General features: G+C 38.1%; 1 protein-coding gene across 5 annotated transcripts in view; it reads left to right on the forward strand.

Annotated features, from left to right (window-relative positions):
* The window catches only part of PHACTR1 (phosphatase and actin regulator 1), a 132,346-nt gene that overhangs the window by 52,564 nt on the left and 53,223 nt on the right, over positions 1-26,559 (forward strand). The window contains exon 1 of one of the 5 annotated variants that reach the window (XM_053466012.1): positions 24,627-24,741. The exons of 2 other annotated variants lie outside the window; for them this stretch is intronic. Coding sequence is in view for 2 of the 3 variants with exons in the window: in XM_053466008.1 (XP_053321983.1) it covers positions 25,258-25,519 (262 nt within the window). In the remaining variant the exon portion in view is untranslated. Of the gene's footprint in view, positions 1-24,626; positions 24,742-25,201; positions 25,520-26,559 lie in introns of those variants that run through there. 2 more of the 5 variants (XM_053466008.1, XM_053466010.1) reach the window with 2 other exon arrangements.

The raw sequence follows: 26,559 nt of genomic DNA on the forward strand, positions 1-26,559 counted from the left end.
GACACTCACACAATGGTTTAATATCCAAGAGTGATGTTCTGTGGCTTTCCAAGTGTAGCTGACCAACAGCAATACCATCTCAGCACGACAGAGGTCGAGTCCTTTGTCTTGTGGCAGCATGGTATGAAGTATATTTTTCCAACATATATTAAAACTGGTGCATTTTCTACTTTGCTTGTGGTTTAGGGACTTTGATCATGAGGATAGATTATATGGACAAGTCAAATTACCTGTGAAACCTTCCTCTGTGGATGTAAGATGTGGGTGATTTCTTAAATACTTCCCAGTGTCATGTCACACGACCTACTGATCAGGCCCACCAGAGTGGTTTCCACATTCAAAGCCTAGAAAGTAATCTAACACAGCTTTATTTGTTGTACCTATCTCATGTGAGAAGGGCTGCTTTGAAGAACCATCATGAAATAAATGCATTATGCAGACAAGGGAATCCTGCTGATGCACACCAGCATTGATTTATTGTGTGACAAGTCCATTAAGTTAGCTTATACTATGATTTAAAAAATGTATTTGCTATTAACATGTGCACTGGGACGAATAAATAATACACAATTAAAGCTTTGGTCTTCAAAGCTCTCACGGTTAAAATGACACACTTATTAATGCAGACTGAACATGCAGACTTAAATGTGTTGCACAATAATCATTAACGCCCCCGATACTATGAAAGTATGGATTGGCAAATGAGATGGGAGCGTAACATGTTAATATGCCACACGTTTCAAACTCCTGCACTATGACAGATGTCCTATAAAAGTAACGGTTTATAATCTGATACTGTACATGCACATTGTAGTATTAGTGTTCTGTGCTGCAGTACATACAAGTTCCAAAAGGAGATGGATAGATTGTCCTATAGATCTAATGGTTTGTATATATTAAATGAGATATCTAGTAGTAAGTCAAATGACAACTAACAGATAAAGCAACCAGATGTCCTCATTTTGAGTCATTATTTGTGCCTAATGTCTCTCCTGATCCATTTCCAAACCAGAAACTAAAGTGGATTTAAATGTTTTTACTACCATAATATATCTCTACCATAGTCAGCATTACATTACCAAACCATACAATATAACAATTATATTAAATATTATCTTTGAATAATGTTTAATTTATTTAAGCATAGTTTCCAAATATTTTTTGATTAAGCAGCTGCAGAAAACTACGGCTTATCTATGTTTCCATCCATGTTTGACTAATGACAGAATGTTGACAGATATGTTTGGTTACTTTCATAATAGTTTTTTTCTTTTTTAATGTGGCTACATTTTGCTTAACAAATCCAGCCGGTTTACCCTAGGAACATACCAGCAAAACTATAGCTATCAGCTCCCGTACATTCTGACAAATATGACCATAACTTTTACTAGTTTTAACTATGTAGATCCCAGAATGTCACGTTTTTATTCTTTTTAGATGTAGTTTTTAAGATTTTGTATTGAATTAAGATATGTAAGCGGAAGCTATTATTAAAAGGATAGATATGCAGAAGGTACGTGTATAATAATTGATTGCGGATTTTATTATAGTTTTTTTTTTCCCCATAAACGAATGGCTAATACTAATTAATTTGCAAAATGCTTGAAAGTGAACTAGTCATTTCAGCACATTTAGCAGTTATAATCTGCCCTGCCATCTAGTGTCTTTCTTATGTATTGCTGGTTATAAGATTATTATTAGTATAATAAGTATCATAACTTTCTTACTCTGCCTATTCTAGTCTCGTCATTCCTCTTGAATATATGTATTGTAACAAGCACTGCATAAATTGTTGGCGATGTATAAATAAAAAATAAAAATGAGGCCCAACTTATTCTTATTCTTGGGCTAAATAAGAAGGTTGATGATTTCGATCATCATTGCTGAACATCATGAAAAGGTTGTACTTTTTACTTTATTATTGAAAAGGGGTGGACAGTGTTTTTCCTTGAGGTACATTAAATGGTCATTGGATCCTTTTTCACACAGGACAGAGGACAGAATGAAAAGAAAAGGATGGGCTTCATGCTTCTCCAAATGCTTAAATACACATTAACCCCATCCCAATCGATGCAGGATTGGGTGACATGTGGGGCCCTGGGTGCCTCAACTGAACTGAAAGTGTCTGGAGACCGGTTTGTTTTTTTCATATATATATATATATATATATATATATATATATATATATATATATTTGATATGAGGGTTTCATTTTGTATGGGAATAGTGTTATATTTGTATTTATATTTATTTCAATTATTCTTTATCTGTTTATAGATTTATTGAAGCGGGTATTTATATGTGTCGGTATAATCATGTTTAAGGAATTTATATTTATTCTTGTGGTGATTCACACCGATGCTGCTCGTTTATGAAATTTGATATTTAATAAATTAATGAATTTACCTATATTTAAGTTTCTGTAAGTGCTTAATTGAGGCTGTAGTACAACTTTATTTTTGGACCAATTTTTTTTTATAGCTCCCAGCACTCATCTAAACTGTTTGGCGATAGAAACTTTAGGGCCTTGTATTGCAGAGGTTAACTACATGGGCTGGATGTTCCAATAATTATAGTTTTATTATATTGGCTAAGGTTTTTAAAATGGCGCAAAAGGGGCAGCTGCCCAGGCTCAGGATTACCTTTAGAAGATGTCCTTTTAGTTCCCTCAACTACCACCATGGGCTTGCTAAGACTGCATGGTGCACTTCTTTGTGTACCGAAGTCTGTCAGACAAAGGCATCAGAAGGCACACAAAAAGTATTGCTAGTGGACAGGTCTGTGCTGGTGGATAACATTTTACAGGGCTAGTTGAATAGCACATCCTAATAATAATAGTACTGAATTTGCTCAATTATAAGACGACCCCCCAAAATCTGAATATTAATTTAGGAAAAAAAAGAAAAAGCCTGAATATAAGACAAGCCTATAGGAAAAAAGTTTTACTAGTAAATATTAATTCATGTAAAGTTTTTTTTCATATTTAATAAAAGCTATGATTGAGAAAAATATTTTTTTTGTTTTTATTTCCTTTTATTTGCCAACCTGCCCCCCCAGTTATGCAGATCTGCCCCAGGCTTGCCACTCTGCCTCCCTGATGCGCCTTATACCCTCCTATATGCCACTCTGCCTCCCTGATATGCCTTATACCCTCCAATATGCCACTCTGCCTCCAGAAATGCCTTATACCCCCTTTATGCCCCTCTGCCTCCAGATTTCTGGCGGCAGAGTGGGATATAGGGGTTAAAGAGCATTTCTGGAGGCAGAGTGGCATACAGGGGGTTAAAAGGCATATCATGAGGCACTATGCTGCCAGAAAAGCCTTATGCCCCCCATTTAACTCTCCTCCCCCCGACTTACCAGTGCTTCTGACTCCCTGGCGTCTGGTGGGTCAGCAGGTGTTCCGCCCAAAACTTCTATGAGCACCGGAAGGTCATGTGATGCCTGTCATAGAAGCTACGGCGGAAGTACAAGCAGTAGCGGGGGTTGTCTGCGTTCATCGAGCGGACGTTTGGCAGCTGACAGAGAAGAGAATTCCCCCGCAGCGCTGCAGGGAATTCTCTGGCAGCCGGGGAAGGTATGCTCGATGCGCGTATGCAACCTCCACTGCTGCCGGCACTTTCGACGGCGCTCGGTGATAGACGCCCGGTGTAAGTGCTGGCAGCAGCTGAGGTTACCAGACAGGAGGATCCAGGTCCCCTGCAGCGCTGCGGGGGATCTGGATCTTAGTCTCATAGTCAGACCTCATTTAAGGTCTGATTAGAAGACGATCTCGATTACAAGACGAGGGGTATTTTTCAGTTTTTTTCATTTGCTCTGGAAAAAAACTTGTCTTATAATCGAGCAAATACGATAATTGGAATTTGAGCTAAAAAAACATTTTAAGTATATATATATTAAAAACCTGGCCTTATATTATTTATAGAACTGGATAAATTTTCCTGGAGTTTGCTAAAAATTTAGTTTCATATGAGTGAGCACACGTGGGCTAAAACTTAAGACACTCCTGAACAGGGATGCATTCTAGGGCAGGCTATTAGGTGTCTGTCCATTCTTGGTTGAGTTGTTGTCAAACCTTTTTGTATACTTATTCAATGTTAGCTTTGGGGACTTTATCATTAGTTACGTGACATAACAATATTGGTGCAAAAAAATCCTTATCTGAACTTCTATGTGATTATTACAGATTATGGTTGTCATATTAACATATATGTTAAAAAAAATTGTAAACAAATACAAATTTAGTACTTTAGATCAGATCTAAAAAAATCTTATGTCCATTCAGTGATATGGCTCTGGGGCACAGAGAACAGTTACACACTGTCACCACTTGGTGTCAGAAATGTAATATATTGCAGAATTCTGCATTTTCTGAAATAAAACATGATTTGGAAGCAGAATTTGGATCCGAAAACTGTTTTGAACATTTGGGAAAGAAAATATGGAACATATTATTTGGATAGCAAAACAAGTACAGTAAAATTGCTAACATACTCAGTGAACAGATCAAAAACCTTTGGAAATGCAGTATTCCTGAAGGACTGCTTACATGGTCTGAAAGAAATGGAATACATAATGTTCTGAATATAAAACAAATCATATGATTTCAATTATACGTCGCTGGAGAGGGAAACACAACAGAGATTGTTTCCTGGGGTGAATTTAATATAACTGATACAGTGACTGATCATCCTTACTGTTTGCTTAGTATTAGATTAAATATGATCCACTTTTACAGCAGATGTGAATTTGAGTTTAGCTGCAGAATGGTGCAGCGCCCAGAATATGTTCCATATAAGTGAAGGCTGCAATATGGTGTGTTGTGTTGGCAAGTCAGCTAAAATGTCATATGTGGTTTTCATGGAATGCTTAATGTGTTCTTTGCTCCTACCTAACTATTCACACTTACATCTTACATAGTGTGACAAAACCCTGTAGCTGAGGGTCAATAAAGTCACCTTTACAGATCTTAATCACGGCCCTCGATGGCGATAACGCTCAAGAACTGCAGTATTCTGATGAAGTGTTATTTTAGTTACACAAGAACACAACAGATGTCTCCAAAGCAGAAACCTTAAAATAATTGGAACACCCAACCCCCCTCCCCCCAGGCAACACATTGCTGGTCCAGACTGACCAGCCCAATTATTTACCGACTTCCCTGCCAGATCCGGGCTTCAGAGGATTTAAAAGTCCTGCATCTGTAAGTCCAGCATCTTTACGAGAGGGTAAATGGAGCATCGGCCCACCATGCTCACCACTTGCCCCACCCCAGGGACCCATATAAAAGATTTGTACAGCATTTGTGCACAAAATCCAAACAAATCATCTCCCTTGGCCTTTCAGTGTCACAACAGCTAAGCTTTGTTTAACTGCCATAAGAGGGTCAAAATTCGGTAACAGATAAAAATATGTGTAGCATGGTTAGTAAGATATTACAGACTTATGTTTGAGGCCATTGCTGGTTTCTTAATAACACCCCTTAATAAATAGGATTCTTGAATATTTTGATTTTGATTAAACCACATGCACTATGCTTGTCTGTAAATGTAAGAAGTGGATATGTTAAATACTAGAAGGTAAACATCCAGGAGAGGTGGTAGATAAATGGAACAACTTACCATCAGTGGTAGAGGTTGATACAGTAAGATAATGTGAAGATACATGGGATGAACAAAAGCAAGTGTTAAAAGAGCTATACCTGCAATACCTTAACATCACCATTAATTAGTATTACACTTAAATTAGCTATTTTGTATAATGTTTGAAAAGTATAAAACCATAAAGTAATAACATTGTATAATTTATCATTAAATCTCCATGTTGCACTGTGTTTAATTCTTCCTGTACATGGTATATGGGATTTTTTCAGCTTTCTATGCTGTGCTAAATGTCGTCAGTTTTCCAGATTAAGTATATCATGGTCTAGAATGTACTTTGTTCATGTATCCATTTTACACTTATATAAAAGTATGAACTCCATTCAGTAGACAGCAGATGTTGTTTTCTATTACTTTCAGTGAAAAAATGTATTTATTTATTTCCACCACCATCAGCACAAATAAAGATTTAGATGGGTCATTGATTTGAACACTGGGTGTGCACATGTTTTTAGCACATTTTTCCATTAATGATGGGTTCAACAATGTTGACAGAGTAGGGTACTGGTTAGACGCAACCAGATAAAATGGGACTAAATTTACATCACTAGGTTTTATGACTATTAGCATCCTAGTCCAGTGGGTTTTGTTTTTAAAAGGATGCCATGATAGCATTGTTAAAAAAAATAGTTGTTGTTTAGGGTAAGAGTAGGTGGTGGTAGTAACACTGGTGAAACACTCCCAAAATAGTTATGTAACTTACCAACACACTCACCAACACAGTAATATTTAAAAAAAGAAACAATATTAAATTAAATAATTATGACTGACTCTAGACCTAAGGGGCAGTACAGGTCTTCCTAAAGCCTCAAATTCTAATGTGGACTTGCAAGGGGAGGCAGTGTGGCAAATGATGCCTGAATGATTTGGTTTCGAAGAAAAAAAAAAGAGAACAGTCTCACTTGGGTGCTAAAAAAAAGCATGTATGTTATACATGTCATACATATGCTCAATGGAATGCCAATGGAAACACAATGAAAGACAAGAACAGACATTGCACTGATGGCGCCCCCTTTCAAATGGCGCCTATGGCACGAGCCATAGGTGCCATACCCTAGATACGCCTCTGCACTGATAGATCATGAATGTGAGAAGGTATCTTCTTTTCTCATTGCTCATAGTGAAGCACAGCTGCCAGCTACTGTTATCAACAGAAGTCACCAAATATGTTTTGTCCTTCAATCAAGATACCTGGTAATTAAAATACTACCAGGTAGCGAATGAAATTGGGATTATGTGCCCTGTGACTGTTAGAAAAAAGTTTCTAATAAGCATAATTCTGTCAGGTTTAGGAAACTCACACATAGCTGTAAATATAAACCAAAATTTACCTTTGCAGAGGATAATCGTATAGTTAATTTAACAATTTCCCTTTCATTAATGTCACTCCAGGCAGTTGTATTTAAAATGATCTAATAGAGAGTAGAATTCAGGGAATGGAATTTCTAAATGAAGAAATTGTGGTGTAATTTACAGTAGTTTTCAAATGTTTTAAGTGTGAGTTGACTACATAACTTTCCCCTAATCTGCTTTTTGTTTTAATGAACACAAGTCATAAGTCATACTGTAGAGCACAGGACCGCTAGAGAGCTTGACACATTCTTGTTACTAACAAGGAAACATAAAGTCAAGAAAGTGATTTAACAGCATGGATTCATCCTATTACATTCAGAGAGGTAACTCTAGGTAATGAGGGCTTGGCTGAATCTCATATGTCTAACACAGAATACAGCTGTGCCAGAGTCCTGACAAATATACAGACTAAATACGAACACATTCTTGATGGGCTTTTTCTTTGTTATGTGATTACATCACACCCTGCATCATACCTGATCCAATTATCTGCCATGTACCATGTTTAAAACAAGCCTTGCAAAAAGCAATGGATCATGGGTAATTACCTATGTGAAATGTATACATTATGTTGAATACATTTGACAAATGATGTATCATAATGTAGCTAAAACAATTTTAATGGCCTTTGTTAGTATATATCTATTTTAATTTTTAAACAATCTCTACCCATACACAAATGGAGATTTCCATATAAATCTCATGCTTTAACATGTAGAGGAACTCCGGTGTCCATAGATTATAATCTCTAACCATTTAAATGGAGTTTTAACTACAGATGCAAGTACTACAAATACCGTACATTCAAGTCTTCCAATTTGCCTAGTTCACAAACCTGGCCTTTTAAATATTGTAACTGGACTGGATGGTGACCCCCAAAAATATTCAGTGTGTACTAAACTTCAAACAGGGGAATTTCTGTCCCTGTTTTGATAAATCTAATCGATTTCTATGAGAAATTTTAAGGAGTAATGTTCCCAGATGCTAAAATAACCACATAGTTTTATTAATTTGGGTATAAGAAAATGCACTAATACAATAAAATTTGATTGAGTTTATTCAATAACAGAACTTAAATGTTACATACAAGGCAAACTGCCACACAAAGTACAACACAAACACCAGCATCAGCAGCGGAACTAGTAAGGTAAGGGGCCCTGGTGCAAGATAGCTTGTAGGGCCCCGATTCTTTTTGAAGTAATACAAATATAAATAGATTAAACAACGGATACAAATTTAATTTATTTAATTTAAAACATAAAGGATTTATTTTTTATATTCTTACCACCATAAACTTGAAAACAGAAAACATTCTCAGGTCTATTCACTAAGCAAAGAGTTGGTGAGAATTTTAAGAGAATTTGTTCCCCGTCCGTTACTCTTTTCCCCGATATGCATTTATTCCTCCTTGATGTCTACTCGTAGCTTTTTTTTTTAATCAACCCTCTACTTTACTTCTCCCTTATCTTTTTGTTTTATCCCTACCAATTTATGTTTCCCTCATTTATTTTTATTAAACTCTATTTACTACTCTCTTTTGTCTTTTTTATTATTTCCCAATCCTTAATGTCTTCCCCATTATGTTCTTTTCTTAAACTAGTCCTCTCTTTTCTCTTGGTTTAACCCTTACCATTACATCTCCCTTGTGTTTTATACCTCACCAATAAATATCCCCCTGTGTTTTACACCTCACCATTGCACCTCCTCCATGTTACACATGCCTTGTGTCATATTGCCACACTGTCAGATACCTTGCCCCCTGTCATAGCCTTTGACCCAGCCTCTTGTCCCCATATATAGTCTCAGTCCTTCTTAGTCTGAGTATAGGGAAATTACTTTACATCCTGGCAATCTGACTCAGTGCAGTGAGACACTGTTATGCCCAGGCGTTGGGGGGCCAGTGAAGGGAAATCCTATGATCTTCCTCACAGGGCCCCTTTGGGGGTGCAGGCCTTGCACCAGCGGCATCTCCTATTGTTCCACCCCTGATCAGCATCTTAACCAAGTATATACAGGCATAGCAATTGTGTATGGTCAATACTAGAAATAGTACACCTGAAACAAACAAACAAAATACAAAGAAGCAACAGTAATAATGGCAAACAGTAGACATATAAACAGTACCAGGGGAACAAAATCGCGTTAATGCAGTAAGAATGTCACCTGATGTAGGGGAGAGGATTAGATGGAAAGGGATATGACAGAAGTCCAAGGGTCGAGGGGACCAGGAGAATGAGGACTAGGGATCGATGTTCTTCCTCAAGAATGTCAATGACGGAGTAGTCTTAGAACAAGCTGAGGAGCAGCCTGTGACAGTCGCCAAGCAAACTCTGTGAAAGTTCCAAAAACACTAAAAAACAAAAACATGAGTCTGAATTTGTGTTTTAAAAATAGCAATTGTCCATGTTCCCATTTTGCTTCCTCTTATACAGCAGACAGAAAATGGAGTACACAAAATCATTTTAAGAAACCCATTTGTATGAAAGAACCTGCATTAACCCTGCCCTGCTTTTCTTTCTTCTACACAGCATGAAACTGTTTCTAATGTAGCTGTAAATGCTACTCCTTGCCTTGTTGAAAAATTACCATATTGCAGTTGTTGTCTTAATGCATCTTAATGAGTTAGTAATTTGCTTGTAATTGCTGCAATGTGATGCATTCACGGCCACAAGAATTATCTTTTTTGGAAATACAGCAGTAACTTATGCCAGTTCCAGCAGTACAGAAATGATCATTGTTAAAGAATTATTCACTGTGTTAGTGTATCCTAAATTAGTTTCCAAACAATTATGATAGTTTTCGCAGGATATTGTATGTTATAGACAAAATCAAAATCGTTCATGCTGGGTTCAGGTTATAACAGTGATTAAGCAACAAATTTGTTGAAATCTCTGATGGGTATACAAAGATCATCCTTCCAATAAGTTATGGTAGGATACAGGAAATTGTAAGTAGAAATGGAGCTGCACCCTTTAGTAAATTAAAATGAAAGTATTATTTTGGTACTCTGCTTGGAGTGGAATTACATTGGTTTCCACTCTAAATTGCTAACATCCATGGGTATTACCATCAGTTATGCTGCAGAATATTCCGCTTGCAGTTCCCCTCCTGAGCTGGATGTGGACTAGTACCTGTAGACAGTGCTCAGTGTTGACATGCAAACATCTTTTGCCAAACACATAGTTTAGTTCATAAATCCCAGAGTACATAGAGGTGTCTTGTTTCTTAGAAATAAACCGCACATCAAAAAAGCTTAAGAACAATTCAACTGAGAATGGACAGCCATTTAATAGCCTACCCTATGGTGCATCAATGCTTAGGAATGTCTCAAGTTTTAGGTCACCTGTGCAATTACAGAGAAAAAAATTGCACATCAACATAGTCTACGCAAGGGAACGAACAACCTCAAACATATATTATGGCTTTCATGGGTCTTGTTAGCAGGGTGAAGTAGGCATCGCTTCAAGCACCAGTGAGCAAGAAGAGCCATGTCTGCACTCAGCGTTACACTTGGAGACGACCTCAAGAGATCCCCATAGGGTTAAATCATATGCCAAAAAAGTTTGCCAAAAAAACAACTCAATTGAGCATGGACAGCTGTTTAATAGCCTGCCCTACAGTGCATCAACCAGTATGTCATGCTTCACAACATTCTAGAAAGCAAAGGCATTTTAACCAAAACGTTCATCAACTAAATGTGGTAGGCATGAACAGTTAAGTGCTGCCTGTAGTTTGTTAGCTATATAGGTATGTACCAGTCAGCAGCACAGCAATGAGACGACTTGAGAATCTTGTAGAACCAGACAACACCTGTACAGAAATCAAATATATCCTCATAGTTCCTGGATTCTCCAGACCAAAACTAGAGAGCCCCCTGATGAAAGTAGAGTAATCAATGACAGCTCCATGGACAGGCAGCAGGCAAGATAATCTAGGTCACATGCCGGACTCTTTTTTATAACGTTTTTACAGCTATTACAACCCAAGATAGTATCATAGTATATGCCAGGGTACACCTTTGCAAAGAAAAGGGTTACAGTTTGAATCCTGTTACTGACAACAAACATAATCGAAGGACTGTGGCACTGAAATATAACGGTGGCCCAGTTCATGGTATTTTTAAAACAATAACAGTGTAAACATGGGAAATGAGCATTAAACAACAGGGCTTATAGGAAACAGCATTCAGAACTAGATGTAAGTCCACATAGTGGCAACCTTTTTTGTTCATGTTCCTCGTTGCAGACAAAAGAGCCATCTAAGGAAAGGGTGACACATAGTGGTAGGAGGTTCCATGCCTAGCTTTAAAAATCATACAATAAGCCGGGACATGCTATATTGATTGCTTTGCTTTTACTACTTTGTGCCAGAATTGGTCTTTATATTTGATCATCATAGTTTTAACAACTACTTCACATCCATACTTTGTGACATTAGCTGTTTATCACTAGCCCTAACATGTAAAGTGATGTTATAGTCATTAACTGTGCATAGAAATTGGATACATTTTTGCTTAAAATGGAAAAAATGCTATTTCATACATGAATGCATTGGCCCAGAAAACAAAAGGTTCTTGCCAGAGACCACAGTGTTTTGTTTAATTGTTTTTCCTTCCAGTTGCTCTGGGGTGAATAGTCTTCCTGTGTAATTATCTGGCAAACAAAAATAAAATATTGGTAATATAATAAGAGTTGCTCTTGACCTAATATTTATGAACAAAACCATACCCAAGGTCTAAAAAATAATACCCAAGGTCTAAAAAATAATACCTAGTTGCTGGTTATGGGGGGATAAACGGTAGGAGAGGATAAATTGGATGGGGATGAGTTAATAGGGTTAGGATGATCTGATGATCTGTAAAGGTTGTTTGTTCAAATGGCTTGATTAGGATGAGGCTGTTGGTTGCATGGGGAGATGGTATTGTTGTTCCCTGTAATTTATCTCTAATGTAACTCTTATCTGTCCAATTATAAAGAGTCCACTTAAGGTACCAAAGTTAACCCTTTGAAATCAGCAGGGTAAGGAGCCAGACAGCAAATCAAGTGAAACCAATGGGTTACAGCAGGAGATGAGGGGTTCAGGGGTTACTTGTGGATTATTTTCGGATACTTAGCAAATTCCATGTTTTCTAAATCCTCTGGAGAATGTTCATTCAGCAATGGAACACAGCCAGCCATTGAACAAATTAAAATGTTATTCCTTCAGTTGAACATACCATATCCTTTCATATCCCAGATCTATCTATCTGTCTATCTATCTAATGTCTGTATGTGTATATATATATATATATATATATATATATACAAAACAAAGCAAGAAGTGAGCGCACATCCAACAAATACTATTTAAAAGAGATTCAATCACACTATAAGGCCATGTATTACTTAGCCAGCCACTACTTGCTTATATATATATATATATATATATATATATATATATATATATACTGTATATATGATCAGGAGTAGGGAGATATGGACCTTACTTGCAAAAACTTGTTATGCTCCCTCATCACCCAGCGAGTTGCAGTGAAGTCATGTCAATCACCAGTCACATTACTTGGTGGTCTCTGCGACATGTTCCTTATCATTCTCAACTACTGTAACACAAGGTGCGCAATGACAGATTGCTCTCACATGTCTGAACACCAGCTGGGGCACCTAGCAAGTTTAGTTTTCAAATCCATCATTACTGATATGTCATATGGTTGTATATAATAAATACACTGTCTGCTGAAGGTCTGTAATGGCATTTCAAATGTTGGGAAGCTCTTTGGGCCATTTAAAATCAACCTAATTCCTTAATGCTTTAAGTTCCAGTGAACATAGAGGCATGTATATATATATATATATATATATATATAGTATATAGCTCGAGTTTCTGGACAGGGGGATCAGTGTCTGGACATGCCACCAAGGTTCTGCCAACTCTCTGCCCACCCTACCCTCTACCTACTCATATCTTCTCTCTGCCCACTTCCAGCCACTTTAATGTCTAACTGGCGTTGACCCTTACCCTACATATGGCTAGTTCTGTCTACTGTTTCTAGCTACGCTTCCTGGAGATGGGGCGCTTTAGCCAAAGAACCAGAGTTAGAAGGATCTCATATGAGACTGCACTTGAAATTGGGGACATCTTGTGACCCTACCTTATCTTGCCCCATTTCAACAGTTTAAGGGTATGTGAACATAAGCCACTGATATAATAATAAACGCTGTATGTTTGATAAAAGTCATTTGCAGCAAATGTCATTAACATTGACTTCAAAAGACTGAGTAGCCTTGGGCCCCTAAAGAAAACATAAAACACACAAAAATAACCTGATTGTTATGAGGCACTTTAAAAAGACAAAGCTGTAGTGTAATGAGGACTGTGCACTGAGATTATTAACAGTGAAGTACCATGGATTTAGTTTCTGTTCTTATGTAAACTGCAGACAATCTGGTCTTGGCAGAGACAAATTCACATGAGGATTTAACTACAAAAAAAGAATATTACTAGCATAAAGTACAGTAAAGTTAGCCAGATAACTCTTAGCAAATTGAAGTTGCAGTGCATGTCTGGGCTCATAAACTGATCAATAAATGCTCAGAGCAAATCACAATTCAGCAGATCTTGGGGTCAGTGTATCCCTGCAGCTGTTTGAAGGGAATATGCTGTGTAAAAGACAACGTGACTTTGTAAAAAAACTAAACAGAGATGTTGTTACATAATCACAATCTCATTTTATCAAGAAATAAGAAAAAGTTGACAATTATACAGTTGTGGTAAATGCATATTTTTGAGATCTGTCTCATGACATGGAAAACATTTATTGACATGGAAAACTGCCTTTGAAAACATTTTGCAAACTAACATATGTTCTCCTGTGTATACAAAACAGTCTAATACGAGACAGACCATGCAAGCACTTACATTAAGGAACAACTAAAAAGGCCTTGGAGCCCCAGTAGGACCTAGGAGAGATAACATTTTGGATTGCAAAATAATTATGGTTTAGAATTGTAGAAAGTCTGGAAATCACTTGTGGCCAGTTGTGAAAATGATGAAGAATATACTATGCAAAAAAGATTAGCAACTTACTGGCGATGTATTGCTGCTTAATAACATGACCTATGGTGCATCCTGCTCAGGGGAACATCTCAAATGCTAACTCTCTTGTGCCATGACAAAGCATATCAGCCTGATCCTGTCACAAGGGCAGTCTAGAACAGAAATGGGAGGCAAACAGAAATGGGAACCAACAACCCCAGACTTGATTTAGTTTATTCAAGTACATAGATTCAGCTTTCCACCAAAAAGGGTGAAATACTATGCAAAAAAAAAGGTTTGAGATCATGTTTGGAGATTTTTTCTCTGTAATGGCACAAGACTATAAGATAACATTTGAGATGCTCCTGTGTGGAAATGCACCATAGTACAGGTTATTCAGCGATCCTCAGTGAGTTCATCTCACACCTTTTTGTATTTGATTTTGCCATTTGAAGTCCACCATTTCTTGGGGTCCACCTTAAGTGTTCATCCAGATATGGACCTCCTTGCTGAGGAGTTGATTTACGCATACAGAGAAAATTTGCCCTGCACTTTGGTTTTGGATTGCCCTTGTGGCAGGATCAGATTGATATGTCAGTGGAGATTGTTCTGTAACAGCACGAGAGAGCTAAAATTTGAGATGCTGCTGAGCAGGGTGCACTGTGTGATAGGCTTCCAAACGGCTGTCTGTGATTTCATCTCATACCTTTTTTGTATGGTAAATCAAGAAGAATCTAGCAAATAGCTTGAGTCCAATTAAGATACTTGTGTCCCAGTGACCAGACACTTGCAGGCTAAACAATTCAATATGAAATGTCATGTTTCAAGAACTATATGCATCTTTCCAATAATCACTGCAAAGTGTTTAGAGCAGGCAGGTGGTTTTGACTTCCAGACCTCTGCTAGTGCCAGACAATTCTCCATAATGATTTGTCCTCTGTAGACCTTATGCAACTGGCTCCTATTACAGGGTATGAACACGTCAAATGACAAAGAGTATGGGTGCTAGGAGTACTAAAAGGCTGCTGTAAAACCTTTTTATTGTGCTTTATGCCTCTTTGGTTATTAAAAGGTTATTGTGCCCTCCAGCATGATCATTTGCATTCCTTAAAAATGATATCACAGGCCTATACTATGATAACATACTACCATAACAATATTTTAATTCACCAACATCCAGTATCTTTTGGAATGTAACCTATTTTACTCAAGTGGTTTTGATTAGTGATTCTCATCAAAAGACCTTCTTATCCTCTCAAGTCTGCATCTAATTAACATTTTCAGCATTTTTGCTCCTAATCGCTTATGCCAAGTTTGTTCAGTTTGATCTGATGTTCCTATCACTCGCTGTGATCTTGCATACACCAACAAACTGTTCATGTTCTGAGCATTGGCACAGGATAGAGGGAGCTATCTGGGATGAGGGCTTAAAACAGAATTAATCTTTGAGCGGTTGCATATTCAGTGTTATATTCTCATGTATTTCAGTGAAGTAGAAGTATAGTAAAAGCTTGCTAAACAAACATTCTGAACACACACACAGTGACAAAGGCTTAGCTTCTGAATGAGTTCATTTAAAGATGGACTTAATGATTTTGCCCTTAATAACCTGAAGCCATCTGGTCTCAGACCTTCCAGCAATTATAGGCTGTGACAATAAAGCACATATGTTTAGTAATTCCAAAACTTATCATTAGAGCCAAATTCCCATAGAGCATGATCACTGTCAACCTTGCTTCATTTTCACAGAACAAACCAAAGAATCTCATGTTCTTAAATTCACAGTGGGCATCCCCTTTGTCCTATTTCAAACCATTGTGGCACCAGCATCATAATATTATCACAACACGGGGTTGTATAACTACATTATGAGTAATAAATATTTTGGGATAATCTGACATTGTAGTTTTCACTGTGTATTTTTTAGTGCAATCAAGAAAGTAGACAGAGCTCTTCTGGCGTCAGTGCATTGACAATTCTATGTCTGACAGAGATTATATTCTCACATAAAAATATACCTCTGGTTGTTGAAAATCCTCAAATCTTACCATATGAAGGAACATGAGCACCAGAAAATTTTAATAATGAAAGTATTATAACCAAGTATTATAAGAGCATGATCCTAACTAGAATCTTAGAACCAGGGCCAGTGTTTAATAAGGCTGCTTCACCCAACCTGCTGAGTTTAACAATGTTGTAAATAAATACAGGAACATATTCCTAGTAAAGCTGATTGTTCATATCTTTCCTAAATGTAATTATTTAATCATGTCAAATCTGTCTAATTCCTATTTTGTATGCACTGATAGGTTGTTGCTATAGAAACTAAAAATGCTTCTTAAATATTTCTGTGTTGTTTTTTTTACCATTAAAACAATAAAATTACAGATCTGTTAAGATTTACTTGCAATTAATGTTCTGTCTGAAAGGATCAGCACCTTTACTTCTCCAAGGTCCTGTATATTCCAATAAACAAAATACACAACAAGTATAATCCAGAAAGCCCTGATTATTTCCATGGTTGGATGAAGTGTCTAAATTTGTATTTTAATCTGGTACTAAAAACTTAAGGTGCGTTGCTGTTCATCGTATTTCACCTGACAACCTCATAAGAGTTGAGTCTGGATTTTTTTAGTTATGTTGCCTAACTGGATAAAATAAAATAACAAAATAATAATTCTGTGCAGGTCAACTAGTCATGGGGCAGACGTTTTGCTGATCAATGAACTAGGGAATAAGCTTTCCGGATAACAAAAGAACATATATACAAGTGGAGCACCTGTGTTGTTCAATGAATTGGAGTTATGACTAATAATGTAAGAATAGCAAGTCTAAGGACTGTCTGAAGTAAAGCTGTTTCAGCTGTATCATCTATTCCCTATAGCATAGCTATTTTGCTAGAACATGGAGGTCCAGAACCATACAACAAATTTCCTTCATAAATGTATAATATTTATATTTGATTATTGCTCTAAGCATGGCTAAATGGAACTGTGCATTGGTTCTGCTTTCACCATTGTGGGTGTACCAGTAGTTTTGAGCTGTGCAGCAGTACGATGGTCATCCCATGTACAAGGCACTACAGCCTCATATAACAGTTAATTTAGCTAAATGTTTTATTTGAAGAAATGTGGCCCATACCTACCCAGTAGAAGGGGTTTGACCCTTTGGAAGCAGTATTGTATGGCATGCTTAGGTTCTGCTTCTGAGATTGTGTCGCCTCTTTAAATGATACCAACACTGCGATCTGGTGGTGAAAATGTGTAGGTGAAAGCGGTTTATAATAAAGTATCTAAATAATCTTGCAGTGAAAGAATGAATCACTTTATTCAGCAATAATAGATGTAGCACTATGTTGAATTCCATATGTTTATATATATATTGTAGTAGGACACACACTACTGGGAAAATGGTGGAGCTCACACAACCACCATGTATTACACAGACTTCCATTATGCCTTCTTGAGCCCGGTCGTACAGTAATCATACTGTGAAAATAACAGTTTATAAGAATAGTAACTTGAAAATGTTGAGATCTGTTAATTTCTATATAGAAGAATATCATACAAAAAAGGTTTGTATTCCATTCTTTATTAAATTAAGGCCTCTGCTGATTTTTTTCTTCTATCTACTCCACCGCCAAGCTGAATTGAACCAAATTAAACATTAACACTATTCCTTAGAAAGCTTTTTCTACAAAATATGTCAGTCAGAAAGAAATTATAATCTATTGTACAAGCTTTGGTTTGCTTTCTGTAATTGCTAATTATGTTAAGGTCTAAACTAATGAAGTGCTTTGTGTGAGCCTGTGTGTCTCATTGGGAATGAAAATCCCAATTATGTATCTCTGTTGGACAGAAAGAATATTACTGTATATACCATTTTCAAATAAGAATCCCAATTGTCCTTATATTACATTCTAAAGGACAAATTTCAGTATGGTTAGCAAATTAGGAAATTATGTCTCATTGTACTCGATACTTTATTTATTGTGCTATTCTGTACATTATAATAAATAGAAGTCATTAAAATATGGGTTTAGTGGCTTTGATAACTTTTGTTAGTTGATTTTCCATTTTTTTTAAAGTAGATATATATATATATATGTATACATCTATAATATATTGGTTATTTTTGTGAAACTTGAATCAGAGCTCTAAATATAAGTTGTTAAAAGACTGTCTCATTAAATTGGTTGTTTCTTTATATGTTTTATGTAACATTCTAGAATAATAAATGTAAATGTTCATATACCTTAACAGAAATGTATGCTGCACACATTTGTATGGCTGTTCCAGCCAGATGACAGAGCCATTTGTCATTTGCAATCTCTTCAATGCTCTCAGGCCTAGTTTCAGAGAAGGAAGCCGATGTAAATCAGACAGGAAGTTGATAGTTCATTGGAAAAATCTTTCTCCCAAGCCTGTTGCAATCAGCACACAGATTTAAATTGATTGAAAAAGGTATGGCGCTGGTCGCCTTATAGTTCACCAGTGTTAAATGGCCAACCTTGTGTATTTATACATTTTGCGTTTCCACATTCCTTCAGACCAAGGGAGTTCCTGTTATATTTTATGTTATATATACTATCAAATAACACTGCAAAAAAAAGGATAGCCTAAGGAAAGCTAGTAAGATTTTGCTTTTTTTTCTCAAGGTCATCCTATGGTCCTTGTGCAGGAAGTCTATAATGCATGTTACATATAAGTCTTGGGTTACAAGGTCAAGTCATACCAGATAATATCATAGTCAGAAATAGAGGTGGCTAAGCCAATAACAGTATGACTCAAACTGAACTAGACCTTATGTGAATTTATGGAGCCTGTACAGTTGCTGAGCATCCCTACCCTTGGTGCAGACACAGGTTGCTTTGTATTTCTGGAAGAATGCTTCATAGACCTAAGGCTTCGGAATAAGTCTTACGTCAAGCCTTCACTGACTTTCACTTGGAAGTTGTCACAAATGCATTTATTTTGTTGCTGCAAAACACTAATGAACAATACAACCACTGACTCCTGGTCCTAGTGGCCCTGACATGTCAGGTGACCTCCCATGGGCAGTTTTCAGCTTTAGGGTCCCAGAGGAGCTATACTTGTGCCTTACAGAGATGTACTGTATTTTTTCTCCCAACACATGTGCAATGTCAGCAAACTGTGTGAACAAAAGTGGAATCGCTGGGCTTTTGGACTGCTGGAGGCAAGTACAGCTGGGATGGTTGTGGCACTGGGTTTTTTTGCCAAGGTCCCTGTTATTATTGAAAATAGAAATGTTTATGGAGGCCATTGTTTGCAGTGGTGATACATGTAATTATACATCGTAAGCAATCCCTAATCTATGTTCATATACTTATTTTTAGTACTGTTTAATGTCTTAAGGGAGAATTGTCACCTTAGTAGCTTTACGCTAATACGTATAATGCGTGATTTTATTTTTTTTCAGCTAGTTGAATTGTTTTGGAGATATATTTTTTTAACCCAAGGAAGGCGAGATCTTTTGTAAACGGTGACAGAACTAGCACATTTCTGCTCAGTGCAACAAGTACAAATGTGTACTTTGATTTTGGTAATTGTGTTGGTTCTTTCTGCAGTGATATGAAAGAGTTGATGCTCCTTACCATCACTCGTTCCTGCACTGGGCATGATTAGATGTCTCCATATTTAGAGGACTATCCCACTGCAGAGACTTATTTCCTGGGATTATATTTGTCCCCAATATCTCCCCTGAAATCTCCTTACATCCTTACAAGAAAAAGACCTAAAAACTTAAGCCCCCACTGACAACCAAGTAGATCTCTTCTAAAATAAGAAAGTAAATGGAAAAAATGTATCATTATAAAAGTAACAAAACAAAAGTAACAAATGATACACTCTCACTTTTATATGTAAAACACTACATAAAATGTTTTAAAAAATACATAATATTGATTTGATAAATAGATCCATAAGTAACACTCATGGCAAGTGGATAGAAGAAATAGGCAGAGTATACTTCAAAAGATGAAAAAGAGAGAATTGGTGGCAGGCATTGAAAGGTGCAGGGGAGGTAGAGGAGAATTCTGACATGCCCTCCCTGCCTGCCTCCAGGTCTAGATGTGTGACTAAAGCATAGACCACGGTAAGAGAGGGCAGCAGGAGAAGTAGCATCATAGGATGTTAACCATGTTTCACTGAGCACAAGGAGGATGAGGTGGTTAGAGATGAAAAAGGTCATGAACGGCAGTGAGTTTGTTGCAGACAGAGCATGTATTCCAGAAGGCACTGGAGAAAGGGGTGCTGGGATTACAGTGGACTGGTTTGAGGTTGGAAAGATTTGGGTTGTTTGTGCTTGTATGAAAACATTTTCGACAACCTCTCTGCTTGACCCTTTACAATCTGGTTTCCATTCACAGTATTCCACGGAGACCGCACTCTCTAAAATTACTAAACAGTCTCCTTGCCACTAATACAAAAAATCACATCTCACTGTTTATATTCTTGGACCTCTCTGTAATCTTTGACACAGTCGACCACCCTCTCTCTGACCTCTCTGTACTTTTAGCGTCTCTTTTGTATTACTCTTCCCTACCACTATCTGCCAGTGTTCCTCAGGGCTTGGCTCTTGGGCCTCTACTCTTCTCTATCTACACCTCTGTCCTTGAACAACTAGTATCTTCCTTTCGCTCCCAATACAACCTATGTACGTTACTGTTGAAACTCCACTATCCAACAGACCATGTCCACTGCCTTGGTATGACACACGACTGTCTCCTTCATCCCTCACATCCAGTCCCTAACCAAATCCTGCCGGCTTCACCAGAAAACATCTCCCAATCCACTTCTTTGTGATATCCAGTCTGGCTTATTGAAACTTTCTACTAACCTCCCCTCTCCCATTTTTTACCACTCCAATCTATCCTTAACACTGAGGCTAGACTAATCTTCCTTTGTCACTATTCCCCATCTGCTACACTGTGTCAGTAGCTCCTTGGCTACTCAAACTTCTAACCCTGATCTACAGAGCCCGTAGCAACTTTGCACCCCCACATCTCTTCCCCCTTATGAAAATACACCCCTAACAGACCCCTTCATTCCTCTAATGACTTGCATCTCACTTCTACCATTATTACCTCTTCCCGCTCTTGTATTTAGGTTTTCACACGTTGTACCACTCTTGAATTTCCTACACCCTTCCGTCAGACTTTTTCCCTCGTGCGCAAATATCAAAAGCTCTCTCTGAAAACCAACCTTTTTCGGGAAGCTTACAAGCTTTCCTTAAAACACTCAGCACACATCTTATGACACAATGTAAATAAATGTTATGTAATGAATCAGATCAAAGCAATTCCATCCAAAAAAGAGACCTCTCGGGTCCTAAAACCATATGTGACTTTATGTCTTCTAATTTCTAATGTCCCATACAAGGTACCAACTTCAAATAACGACTCCAGCATAAATACAGACACAAAGGAGCTCCCAAAACCAGTTAGTCCTGCTGTTCTTGGTTTTGCTCTTGCATGGATAAGAGCTGGTATAATTTTGCATACCAGGGTTAAGTGAACCCGATGATTCAAAGGCATCAAAAGGTGTTTAATATAGTTGATGGCATTAGAAAAATCCTACCTATCAATATACTTTATGGAATCCTACCCTTAAATCTATAAACTAATTACTTGCCTTACATCTCAAACAAAACATGTTTCTGAATACGCTATGGATGCATTTCTTTTTCATTCTGATATTACGTTAGCCTAATAAATGTAAAAAGAGAACCATCTCATCTCTAATAATACTTCAAGTGGATCTGCACTGAAAACAAAGCAATCAGTACACGTGTTATTATTCAGAAATAATATTCAATTTTTACATTATTCCGGTCTATATTTTTCCAGCTCTGCCGTCTACCAGAAGCAGCATACAAAAAGTACTATTACTGTCACAATGAACAAAAGATTGCACTGGAACCCTACTGCCAATCCATGCAGGAACTTACTGGATTCCACCTGCATTGTTTTTAGCAAGCTATACACAAATCTCTACCACTAATGGTTGTTTATAACCATATTATTATATCACCACAAATATCTTAGCGTGAAGCATATGTTTAAAAAAAAAGCATTGCAGCTGAGAGATGGCAGCTCTCTTACATCACAACAATATATATATATATATATATATATATATATATATATATATATATATATATAATATTAATACTTAATGTGTTCTCCGTACACCACTCCTGGCCATCAAAAAATACAAGCCGGTAATTTTTCTTGTGTTTTTTTTGTGTTATTTAATTAAATCAATCTCTAGAAAAACATTGCCTCTACAGCTAAAATCCAAATATCCATTCTGCTAAGAAATCATTATGCATTATTTATAGTGGACTGTATTAAAGGAACTATAGTCTGAACCCAAACTAAAGACTTTGCATTCAGTGTATGCAAATTGGGTGAGATCATGTGCCAACTATTTGGCTCACTGCAAGTACTTGTTGTTTACATTCTTTGCATGTTCCCCTTAAGCACTAAGTGTGCATTGTTGAAATACCATAACAACCACCGGACCCTGTCTGAATCATCTTTCGGATAATTCATTGCTCAGATGGCATCTAATGGACACAGTTGTATTAGAAACATTAGGTGAATAACACATTTTGTACATCTTCAGCAAGGCATTCATTCAGGACTTACAGCAACAAAAAGTAAGGAGCGTTCTGCTCGAACAAGCCTACAATCTAGATGTACTAATTAAAGGGACACTCCATCTTCTGCTATGTGATCTACTTACCACCAGTGAGCTCCAGAACCGTCTTGGCAAGCATTCCTCCATGGTGCATGCCCAGAAAGCTCTCCTGTTGATTTTAATGGGAGCGCTTTCCTGCCACTGATTGGCTGTGATATGCTGAGAGCTGCAGCTTCTCCTTAAAATACGTATTTTATTTATCGTTAGGTCTAAAGAATGCTTATTAAACTACTTACAAACGACTTCAATGTTTAAGAAGGTTCTTTGGGACACTGGAGTATCCCTTTTATAGGTGCTGGACAATATAAGCCTTTGGCAGAATCGCTGTAGTCATTAATTCAATGTAATGATCGACTGATTGATATACAATATATGCTCCATTGGAGGTCATAAATCAAGGTCCACAGGGACCTGCTGACATCAGTGTGATCATGTGATTATCCATCAAGCGTTCTTCAACCACCAAGCAGACATTAGAAACGGGGCTTATTTTTTAAAAGAATAAAAACCTGCTTCGCCTTAATTCTTAATGTTCACTATATATTTGAAGGGTATTGAATGAAGGTGGCCGTACTTGAGAATTCTGTGGAACTGACCATGAGTTCCAGGAACATTGATGCGTGTGTGTCTAGCTTTTCCCTATAAAAATATTCATGTTGAGAGAGACATTCTTCAAACGTGCCAAGAGATGACCCTCTTAACACATCTGAAATGGCACTCTACTTGCAAATATGTGCATTTACATTAACACCTATTTTGATAGCCTGCCTCAGGAAATATATCGTCCTTGCTACTCGCTATAAGACTGGTACTATCACACTCTGCAGATAGTATACCTTAAATATATATTATTACGTATTAAGAATAACTCTATACTGGCCTGAAAAGGACAGGAGTGTCATGATTTCCTCTACATCAGTTTTTTTTCTCAAGTACATCTAGAGTACAGGTTTCTGGGGTCTTTTTTGTGACCGCTTTTATTAGTAAATGGCTGAAAATCAGATCACGGTTCTCAACACGTTTATCATGCAAATATTGGGGGAAAACTATACATCTTTTGGGGTATCAAAGTCACTTGCATGATTTGAAAAAAAAAAAATCACTTCCAGACATGGGTGGGACAAGCAATTCAAAACTGATACGGCAATATGATGTCATAGCGGTACACATGGACATTGTATTTATGGGTAAAGCAGGTGTAGCACACACTTTATTATTTACCCACTTTATAAGCTGCTCCATTTCTGTTTCCTCCAGGTCTACTTTATCCTAGGCCATACTTATAGCTACTGTTATCACACAGGAGGAGAGGGCTGATAGGCTGAAAAACTATGTTGTGGTAGCAGCACAAAAAATCTGCTGCATGCGTTTGCTTGTCTTCTTTAAATTATCCTCTTTCAATTATCTTTCATTGTACGGGGTGATCTTTTTTGGAAGAATATTTGTAAGTTTCTATCTGACCTTTCCAGGACACTTTTCTTCTGCTGCCACTCCAAATATGCATCAACCATGCATGACTGATCTTAAAGGGGTTAAAACGTGTGACAGTTTAGGGCCATGCCATTGACTGCATAAGGGAACAGTGATTCAAATGTCTAATTGCCAGGCATTATTAACTAACGTGTTCTCATGTAAATAGTAGTTATATAAGAGATATATGTTAATTAAGCTTATTTGCAGTTGGAATGCACATTCACCCCGTTACACGATTCTCGCGCATCCATCAGCCATAATATCCTTCTGCATACTCGAGAAATCCAGCTATGTGAAGAATGCATGAGCTCTGCTTGCACTTAATGGGTTAATCGCTCCCTCCCCGTGTGTTTGCTGCAACGCAGTGACTTGGGTTACGGCTGGATATCCTGCGAACTGCAGCTAAGCAGTGAAACGAACCATGCCCGGCGGAGAACGGGTTAACCGGACTAAGTAGCGCCCCCCCCATTCCCCGCGAGGGTTAACGTTCTATAATCGAGGTGAGTAAAACCGGAGACCGTTGTCCCTCGTTTGATGTGGATAAGTGCCTGTCCTTCCAGGACACTAAAGGTTAATAATTGTTTTCTTGTATCTGGGCTGCCCTGAATAGGTTAATCAGAGGTCAGGTGTGAATGGAGGAGGCAGTGTAAGGGTTAATGCACAAGACAAACCATCTTTGCCACTATTATTTTTATTGTTATTATTATTATGATTGGATCGGTGTCGGGTCATTCTGCATCTGGTTTTGTCAGGAATAATGCCCTGGATCGCGGAGGGCGCAGCGTGAACAGGGACACTTTGCTGGGGTAGTTTCTTGGTGGGATGCTGTTAATGGCAGGTAGCGCCCGAGCACCGCTTCCCTGCCGCCGCCGAAGCCCCTTCCCAAGTGCTTGGATTGGTGGAGGCAGTTTGTAGAGGTCACCAAGACTCTGGCAGCTCCTCTTCCTCCTCCTCCTCCCCCCACCAGCCCAGCTTGAGAATGTGTGTGAGATGACTGCTAAAAGCGGAGGGGACGGATGGCGGATCTCACACACTCCAACTACAGCTGCAGACAGCCCGCGATGTTCTCCTTACCCGGCTTTGGCTGCAGGGAGGGCTCCGCGCCGCCCGGTACCGGCAGAGCCGACAAGCACAGGAAGAAATCGTTCTATTTAGTCAGGATGAAGCCGCTCAAGGAGCCCATCAACAACAACGTGTCCTTTGTCATCCACTGTCACATAGGCAAGGAGATCAAGCACATTTGCAGCAACTGCAGTCGAGGGGAAGAAGCCCGTGAGGGTGAGTGCTCGCTCGGGGTGAGGGTGAGTGCTCGCTCGGGGAGTGGGCACTTCGCCCTGAGTGTTCTTTGTATTGGAATCATGAGTCTTCCTCTGTGTGTTAATGGAGGACCTGTGAGAAAAACACGAGCTGTGTGCAGTGGGCTGTTACTCACGAGAGGTCTCCGGGTTGTGTAGTGGACACTATGCTCCGGCTTTAACCCTACAAGTTCCGGGGGTAGTAGAAGCTTTGTATCCCTGACATTACTTACAAGGAGCGCCATATCACTGTATAGAGGAATGCACCTTTGTGTTGATGAGATTTGTGGATTAGTTTAAAATGTGTGTTCACTCTTTTGTTTTTGGGCTGTGGTGTTGAGCAGAGTGCCAGGGCTGGAAAGTGTTGTAATAAAAGGTTGGCAAGGTTCCTAGTTGCTGAACTGGCTGTCACCCTTCGGACCCCAATATGTCATCATTGCTGGTGCCCACCCCTAGTGGACATAAAAAGCACAGCAGCTGGAGCAGATCGTGTAATGGATGCATGAGAAACCAGCAGCGTTGCTAGACCTTTATATTTAGCCCTTTATTTTATTGTTAAGTCCTCCTGAAGTGTAGTCAGATATTGTTACCCGGTCAGCCTAAATCTTTGCCATGGGGCTCCAGGTGCTGAAGATCAGAGGAAAGAAGTGTACATGTCAGTTTACCTTTAAGCCATTTCCTCTGCGTGACATCTTTATCATGTTCATTGTTACAGCTCTTAAGCCTGGAAGTTGAGACCGCATCATTAAGATTGATTTTCAGCGTCCTAGAAGATATCTTTCTATTCCTTTGCAAAATAAATGAATGGTACGGGATGTTTCATCTGGTGGGACTGCAGTGTCATGTGATATAGAACCGGTTATATCCCACATGCTGCGGATCAACTTATTATTAAGGTGAAACTGAAAAGCGACCAGGAGTGAAGATAGAAATTATGAGAAGCCAACTGGCTAATCAATGGCACAGTATGCCGTTTTTCATTATTCCTGCCTGTGTACTGAATTGCTTATGGCAGCCAGCTCT

Source organism: Spea bombifrons, chromosome 5, assembly GCF_027358695.1.
Source record: "Spea bombifrons isolate aSpeBom1 chromosome 5, aSpeBom1.2.pri, whole genome shotgun sequence".
NCBI lineage: Eukaryota > Metazoa > Chordata > Amphibia > Anura > Pelobatidae > Spea > Spea bombifrons.